This window comes from Delphinus delphis, chromosome 10 (assembly GCF_949987515.2).
Source record: "Delphinus delphis chromosome 10, mDelDel1.2, whole genome shotgun sequence".
NCBI classification, from domain to species: domain Eukaryota; kingdom Metazoa; phylum Chordata; class Mammalia; order Artiodactyla; family Delphinidae; genus Delphinus; species Delphinus delphis.
Genome location: NC_082692.2, coordinates 19,392,542 through 19,401,486, shown reverse-complemented (window position 1 = coordinate 19,401,486; position 8,945 = coordinate 19,392,542). Strand labels below are relative to the sequence as shown.

The 8,945-nt window shown below is 42.5% G+C and overlaps 1 protein-coding gene across 1 annotated transcript in view; it reads left to right on the top strand.

The window, feature by feature from the left end:
- Positions 1 to 5,209: 5,209 nt before the first annotated feature.
- The window catches only part of DCDC2 (doublecortin domain containing 2), a 160,804-nt gene continuing 157,068 nt past the window's right edge, over positions 5,210 to 8,945 (top strand). The window contains exon 1 of the mRNA XM_060023561.2: positions 5,210 to 5,655. Coding sequence (XP_059879544.1) covers positions 5,363 to 5,655 — 293 coding nt within the window. The 5' untranslated portion in view covers positions 5,210 to 5,362. The remainder of the gene's footprint in view (positions 5,656 to 8,945) is intronic.

The window sequence follows — 8,945 nt, the reverse complement described above, 5'->3', positions numbered from 1 at the left end:
CAACAGGTAACCACTGTCCTGAATGTTGTGTCTATCACTCTCCCTTACTTTTCTTTATAGTTTTACCATTGGGGATCCTTCAACAGTGAATTCTTTAGTTCTGCATGCGTTTGAATTTTATACTAGTGAAAATGTACCACATTTATTCTTCTGTGCCTTGCTTTTCTGACTCAGCATTATGTTTGTGGGTAGTCTTCCGTGTTGGTACATGTTGGTGTATGCTGTTGAGTTCATTTTCACTGCTGTATATGGTGTTCTACTGTCTGTTATCTATTTATTTATCCATTCTATTCTTCCACATTTGGATTGTCTCTTTTCTTAATATGAGAAATACTTCTACACACTTTCTTGTAGATGTCTCCTGATGCACCATGTGCAGGAGTTTTTCTAGGGTATTTACAAAGTAGAAGAAATGCTGGTTCTCAGTGGTTGTTCTAGGTTATAGTCTCACCAGTGGTGGATGAGAGTTCCTGTTGCTTTCCATCCTCGATGACTTTGGTTTGTCATATCTTAATTTTTGCCAATCTGGGGGCAAAATCTTGGAGGTTTTAATTAGAATTTCTCTGATTTCTAATGAAGCTAAACATCTTTTCATATGTTTATTGCTAATTTAGATTTCCTCCTTTGTTCAGAGGCTGTCTGAATCTTTTGCCCATTTATTTTTATTTTTTTATTTTTATTTTTTTGTGGTATGCGGGCCTCTCACTGTTGTGGCCTCTCCCGTTGCGCAGCACAGGCTCTGGACGCGCAGGCTCAGCGGCCATGGCTCACGGGTCCAGCCGCTCCGCTGCATGTGGGATCTTCCTGGACTGGGGCACGAACCCGCGTCCCCTGCATCGGCAGGTGGACTCTCAACCGCTGCACCACCAGGGAAGCCCTCTTTTGCCCATTTAAAAAGTTGAGTTAGGGTTTTTTTCTTTATCTTTTTGGATACTGAATAGTTCATATATTCTCAGTAAGTAGTCCTTTATTGGTTATATATTTTATAAATATCACCTCCTAGTTTGTGGCTTTTTTTTTTCTGTTTTTGGTTTCTTTCTTTGAACATAAATTCTTAATTTTAATCCTTATTTATTTATTTATGTTTTATTTTTGGCTGCGCTGTACAGCATGCAGGATCTTAGTTCCCTGACCAGGGATCGAACCCATGCCCCCTGCAGTGGAAGTACAGAGTCTCAACCACTGGACCACCAGGGAAGTCCCCTTAATCCATATTAAATCCCAAATCATAATCATCTGATTTTCTCCCTTAATCTATAACATGCGGAATTAAATTAATGGCTCTTTCTAATGTCAAATCAACTTTGCATTCCTGGCATAAATTCAATTTAGTTATAGTATATCTTCATGGTAATTGTTTCCTAGTATTTAGCTTAGAATTTTTGCATTTATGTAATTTTCATTTTATATTGTTCTTGCAAGATTTTGGTATAAAAGTTATGCTAGCTTCTGAAAGATTTGGCGTTAGACTGAAATTATAGTTCCTTAAATGTTTGGCAGAAGTCACCAGTGAAATCGCCAGTGAAGTCATTTGGGTCCTGTTAGTTGTTTTTGTTTTAATCAGATTTGGGAAGTTATTTATGTTTAAGATTATGTCCATTTCATTCTTTTTCAAGTTTATTGGCATAAAGTTGTTCATGGTATCACTCTTATTATCTTTTAAAGGTCAGTGGCATATACAGTACGTCCCACCTTTTCCTTTTTTGTCATTGTTCTTTATGCTATCATTCTTTTTTTTTTTTTTTTTTCCCCCCCGGTATGCGGGCCTCTCACTGTGTGGCCTCTCTCGCTGCAGAGCACAGGTTCCAGAGGCGTAGGCTCAGCGGCCATGGCTCACGGGCCCAGCCGCTCCGCAGCGTGTGGGATCTTCCCGGACCGGGGCACGAACCCGCGTCCCCTGCATCGGCAGGCGGACTCCCAACCACTGCTCCACCAGGGAAGCACTATGCTATCATTCTTTTAATTAATCTCACCAGAGTTGTGTTGATTTTATAAATCTTTTCAAAAAACCAACATTTGGCTTTGTTGATCATCTTTTCTTAATCCAGCTGTCTGTTGATGGACACTCGGGTTGCTTCTATAGCGTGGCTATTGTATACAAGGCTGCTGTGAACATGGGGGGGCATGTATCTCTCGAATTAGTGTTTTTTTTAGTGTTTTGAGAAATCTCCATACTGTTTTCTCCAGTGGCTGCACCAATTTACTTTCCCACCAACAATGCACAAGGGTTCCCTTTTCTCCACATCCTCACCAACATTTGTTATTTGTGGTCTTTTTGATGATAACCATGATCAGTGTTTATCTAACTTTTCTGGCTTCTGAAATCCTTCTCCCTATGCTGTGTTGGGATTCTGTATATATATATAACAGAGAAGAGCTCTAACACAAATTCAGCAAGCAAAAGGAGCAGAGAGAAAGACTGCACATATATGACTATTTCTGTTGTTGTTTCTCCGCCATAGTTAAATAGAGATAAGCCTGGTGCACAGGCTTCTCATTGTGGTGGCTTCTCTTGTGGAGCACGGGCTCTAGGTGCGAGGGTTTCAGTAATTGTGGCACACAGGCTCAGTAGTTGTGGCTCGCAGGCTCTAGAGTGCAGGCTCAGTAGTTGTGGCACATGGGCTTAGCTGCTCCACGGCATGTGGGATCCTCCTGGACTAGGGCTTGAACTGTGTCCCCTGCATTGGCAGGCGGATTCTTAACCACTGCGCCACCAGGGAAGCCCCGACTCAATTGTTACATTTCCAGGAATTTTAAACATTGTCATTGCATAAATATACAATTAAATTACATTAAAAATAAAGATAATAACTACTCAAAACTCATCGCCACCCCCATTTTACTATTATCTCTGAGGTTATATATCTATTGTATCTGAATGGTGGAAATAACATACATGCTACTGCACATCTCATGCTTTCAGTGACGTCAGATTGGAGCTGGAAATTGGCCTTGTTTGCACTACTTAAACTACAAAAGTTGGCAAGTGCTGTGAATCAAGGCTTTCCCCACCCTGCAAACCAGTAAACATTTATCGCCATATCACTGTCTAAGAGGCAAATGGATAAATGAGTCTGGGCTCAGGAGACAAATCTGGACTGGAGATAGTGTTGGGGGAGGCATCAGAATACGGATGTGGGGCTGCTTCATGGTCTGATGACAAGGCTTCACACTCAGAAGATCCTCATGCTTAGTTTATCGTTCTGTGGCCACCATCTTGAAATTCATAATTTTTGAACAAGAGGCCACATGTTTTTATTTTGTTCTGGGCTGGTATGGGTATGGATGGTAGGGAGGTTTAGGTGGTCTGGGGGTGGCTTGATTTACTGCCTTTCATCCCTCAAAACAGGTTTTCTGTCTTATTCACCTACTTGGTAGCACATCCCCACAGATATTTTCCCCATCCATTCCCTCAACCTGTGTATTCTTCACAACCAGCTCACAAAATTTCCTTCTTCTATTTTCCCTCTGTATTGTTCTCTCCTCTTTAGTCTTCTTTTGAAAACTGTTAACTTTCAAGGCATTGATGTATTAAGTAACTTTAATAATAACATTTCTGCCCCAGATTGCAATGTCCCATACATTCGTCTCTCAGATTGGTATGACATGGTGGTTAAGGTGGTCCTGGAATCACAGAAAACTGGGTTTGAATTTTCCCACACGACCTGAGGTGAATTTCTTCTGTTTCTCTACGCCTCAGTTTCCTCATCTGAGGAGAGAGTATTTACCCCTGAAGGCTGTGAACATTAAATTAGATAATCTAATTAAATTAGATAACCTAAAGTGCTTAACACAATGCACATGGTAAGTATTCAATTAATGGTAGTTATTAACTACCATTATGGTAGTTAACTACCATAATGGTAGTTTTTATTAACACTATTTTTATTCATAGATGAAGAATTAGGAACAGCCAGTAATGAAATTTGCACATGACACATAGTAGGGACGTCTTAGGAGGAACAAAGGGAACACAGGGAGAGATGAGCTGGAAGATTTCAACTTTTTAAAGAGAATTTTCCTGCTTCCATAATATGTGTCCCACAGTAGCTTGGACAAAGCACCTCTTCACTGAAGGTCTCAAAGCTCCTCTCCCCCATCTTACCATACATCGATCCAATCTATACAAACAGCATGGATGTGGGCTCTTGGGCACCGAGAGCCACTTAGACTTCTTGAGGCAACCTTTTCTCGGCGTAAAGCTACGCATATGGTAGGCACTTCAAAATATTAGATTTTTCTATGCCGCTGTATCCCCCAACTTCCAACACAGCGCCTGGCACCCAGTAGGCGTCCATTTATAGAGTGACTGCATTATAATGACTCCCAGGCTTCCCCTCCTTCCTCCCAAAACACTCACTTAACGAGTCTCTGCCGGAGGCTGCGGGCAAAGCCCGAGGGATCCAGGAGCGCGCCAGGCCTAGTGCACTGATTCCGCTCCCTGCGCGTGGCTGCAGTTGCTATGGAAACGGCGAGAAATAACAACTCCGTTCCTCCCGCGCGCCCCGGGTGACGGAGGCCCGCAGAGGCAACGGCAGCTGGAGGAACAGCGGGAGCGACGCGCGGCCGCAGCCGAGTTCACCGCGGCGCCCCTGCCCCACCCCCGCCCCGCCCGGCCCGGCCCGGCCCGGCCCGAGCCGCCCCTCCCCCAACTGGGCCTCGGGTGTCGGTAGGTACTCCGGCTGCGGGCGCCTCCCGGGATCCCACCCACTACCCCCCGCCTTGGGGCTTGATTGCCTGCCTCCGCCCTATGTGTTCAAAAGATGCCCATGGGAGCTTCGCCGCGGGGCGGTGCAGGTCATCTGGGGAGGGGGGAGGGGTCTGGGAAACTCTCTCAATGCACTTTAGGCATTTATTTCTCCGCAAAGAAAAATTTGGGCAATTCCAGCCGGAACCCTAATTACTTTGGGAACAAACAGAAGATTGAGAGGGGAGAGAGCCAGGCGAGGAAAGAAGTTTCATCACATTTATAATTCTATAATTCGCGTGTGTGTGTGTGTGTGTTCCCACCTCCCTCCCGGGCGCACGAAGTTTGCCTGTTTCAAGCTCCCCGCGCGGCTCCTGTGCAGAGGTGGTTACACCCCGATTCTGCCAGTAGCGAGTGAAACAGGTGTCGTGCGCGCACCGCGATTGCTGATTGGCTGTGCAGACTCTGGTGAAATACTTGAACGTGTCCTGCAGCTGCAGGGTCTTCGCGGGGTGAAAGCCCGGCATACGCACTTGCTTCGCCTTTACCCGTGAGCTTGTCTGTTGCCCGTTCGTTTCAGGACGCGACCCCGCGCCGCGTGTGCCGTGAGGCCGCTGGGGCAGCGGAGGTGCCTCCCCGCTGAGAAGCGAGCCGGAGCGGCGTCCAGTGGGGAAGATGAACGGCAGCAGCGCCAGGTCCAGCCACTTGTCTCAGCCGGTCGTGAAGAGCGTGCTGGTGTACCGCAACGGGGACCCCTTCTTCGCGGGGCGCCGTTTCGTCTTCCACGAGAAGAAGGTGTCCAGCTTCGACGCCTTCCTCAGGGAGGTGACGGGCGGCGTTCAGGCGCCCTTTGGGGCCGTCAGGAACATCTACACCCCGCGGACCGGGCACCGCATCCGGAAGCTAGACCAGATCCAGACCGGGGGCAACTACGTGGCTGGGGGCCAGGAAGCCTTCAAGAAACTCAAGTGAGTCCTTCTATCCCCACCGCCCGTCATTTTTGAGGGTTCTAAGGGAATGGAATAACCCCCGCCTCACCCCACACCTCGGTGCGCTCAGGGGCTGTGACTGTGCGGGTTGATGCCACTCAAGGCTCCCGCTGCGGCTGGGGTCAGAGGTTGAAAGTGTGATTGGAAAAGAAAGTTCACGTACGGAGCAGTAGGAACAGACTTTAAATGTGTGTATAAGGAGTGGGAATCAAAAAAAAAAATGTATTCCGTGACTAGCTATTTGGAAAGAGTAACACAAATGTCATGCTAGATATTTGGCATTTTCTGTTCTGCTTTTTCTCTTTCCACTTTTGCTTGGAACCTATCATTTTATTTCATTTTAATTTTTGTTGCTGTATAGTTGATTTACAATGTTGGAACCTATCATTTGAGTTTAAATGAAGACTTCTTAAAAATCACTTGGAAGTATTGTCACCCATGAAGAAAAGTGCTTTCAACCTTTCAATTCCAAGTAGAACTGACCACACCCCACTTTGTGACCCTCCTCCCACCTCCTGCACGTTTATGTTATTTCCGCAATGCTTGGAAAAGTTCACTGGCTTGCTGTATTTGTCTACATGTCTGTCACCAGGTACTTGATGGTTAAACCTTCAAGGACAGAGGTCGTTAGTGGTGCTTATCCCCAGTTCCTGGGGCAGCGCACTCACTTATTGTGGGCGTTCAGTGAATCAGCAAACTGTGCTTAGGTCTCTGAAGGGAACAAAGATAAGACAGGACTCCTTGTCTTTTGGAGTTCACAATCTAACAGGAGACAGACTACATGCACACCAGTAATTTTAATGCAAAGTACAAAAGAATGAGTGCAATTAGAAAGATAGTTAAAGTTATATGGGAGTTGAGAGAAATTATTCCTTGTGGGAGTGGGTACTGTAGGACAGGTAGAATTTAATATTCCATAGGGTTTTTTTTTATAGCTTTACGGAGATATATTTCACGTAACATAAACCACAGTGGTTTTTAGTAGATTCCTAGAATTTTGCCACCATCACCACAAACTAATATTAGAACATTTCCATCACTCCAAAAAGAAACCCTGTACCTTCCCAGTTTCCCCTTCTCCCCATGCTCTAGTAACCACTAATCAGTAGTGGTTAGTTTCTCTGTCTCTATGGATTTGTCTATTCTGGACATTTTATATACAGGCAGACCTCGGACATATTGCAAGTTCTGATCCAGACCACTGCAATAAAGTGAATATTGCAATAAAGCAAGTCACAGGAGTTTTTTGGTTTCCCAGTGTATATGAAAGTTATGTTTACACTATGCTGTACTCTATTATGTGTGCAATAATAACATTATGTCTAAAAAAAAGTACATGCCTTATTTAAAAAATACTTTATTGCTAAAAAATGCTAATCATCATTTGAGCCCTTAGCAAGTCATAGTAGTAACATCAAAGATCACTGATCACAGATTACCATAACAAATATAATATAATGAACAAGTGTGAAATATTGCAAGAATTACCAAAATGTGACCCAGAGACATGAAGTGAGCAAATGCTGTTGGAAAAAATGGCACTGATAGATTTGCTCCATGCAGGGTGGCCACAAACCTGATTCAATTTGTAAAAAAATGCAATATCTGTTAAGTGCAATAAAATGAGGTATGCCTGTAAAAGGAACCATACAATGTATGACCTATTGTGTTTCTGTCTTCTTTCACTTAGCATAATGTTTTCAAGGCTTATCATGTTATAGTATATATCAGTACTTCATTCTTTTTATTGTTGAATAATATTCCATGATATGGCTATACCACATTGTGTTTATCTGTTAATCAGTTGATAGATATTTGGATTGCTTCACTTTTGGCTAATATGAATAATGCTGCTATGAACATTTTCATTTCTCTTTGGGTATGTACAAGTTTTCATTATTTGGGTATGTATAAGTTTTCATTTCTCTTTGGGTATATACCTAGGAGTGGAATTGCTGGATTGTATGGTAAGTCTATATTCCATAGGTATTTTCCCCCCATAGTTTTTAATATAATATTTTAATTAAAATCCAGTTTGGGCCTCAGGATGGGAAAAAAAGCCTTTACCATAAAATCTATGCTTGTGACTTCTGATCGTGTAGAACTATTTTCCCAAGTATCACTAACGTTATCTAATATCATCCTAGCTTGTGTAAGTTTGTTTAAATTGAGCTCTAGGAGTTCTGCTTTTTTGTTACGCCAGATGTTCTTTTTATGGGAGGTGAGGGATACATTTGGATTTAGTTTCCCTTCCCTGAAACCTCCTTTAGTATGCTTTGTCTAACTTCCTTAGAAAAGAGCCAAATGAAACTGTACTTCAAAATAACTTAGAACTTAAAGCTGAGAGTCAGGAGACTTGTGTTTGAGCTGTTTATTAGCTTTGCATCCTTGTGCAATTCACTTGACACCGCTAGTCAGTTTCCTAACGCAGAAAAGGAACATAACCATTCCTACCTCACAGTCTTGTTGTAGAAAGTAAACGGGATGGATGTGAATGTGTTTTGTAAACAACGAAGTGCTGTAAACGCAAAGCATCTCTGTGTCCAGTTCCTTTCATTATATACTTCGTTAATTTTTTAAGTTAAATAGTTTTCATATGAAGCAATTTCATGGGAATGTAAATCTGCAATTCCAGACTCACTTTAATAATTCATGTTCTCTTTTGTTTATTTAGTGCTACCAACTCAAAAAATAAAAGCAGGTACAGTTCCAAACCAAATAGAAAGTGCACTTCAAATCACTCTTTATATATAAGAGATTTGCATGGTTATTTTTGCTTTTAACTCACACACAAAAACCCTGAGTTTGTTATAACAGTGTCCATGGTTAATTTTCCATGCTGCCAGATGAATATTTATTTGTGTTAAAGTGGTAGTATCTATGGTTATAATGATAGAAGGCAAGAAGATTTAAATGCTGAATATATTTGAAGCTTTGCAGTTTTAAGTTTACATAATAAATGAAGAAACTGGCAGAACAAAAGAAAGCCCAAAAGATATTGAGGGTAATTCATGCCATGTAGACCCTAATTGATGTTGGGGAAGATAACAATGGTGGAAAAATATTTTTCAAATGAAAATGATCAACTTTGTTCTTGCGTATCTTTTACTCATGTTTCTTCTAATATTTTTGAAACGGTGATTAAACTTCAGGTAGCTATTAAACCTTTATTTTATAGCAGAGAATTCTAGAGATTGATATTTTCCCCAGTTTTCCTTATGCATTTTGGGACATTGACTCTACTACATGTGGACCTGAAATCACTTTCC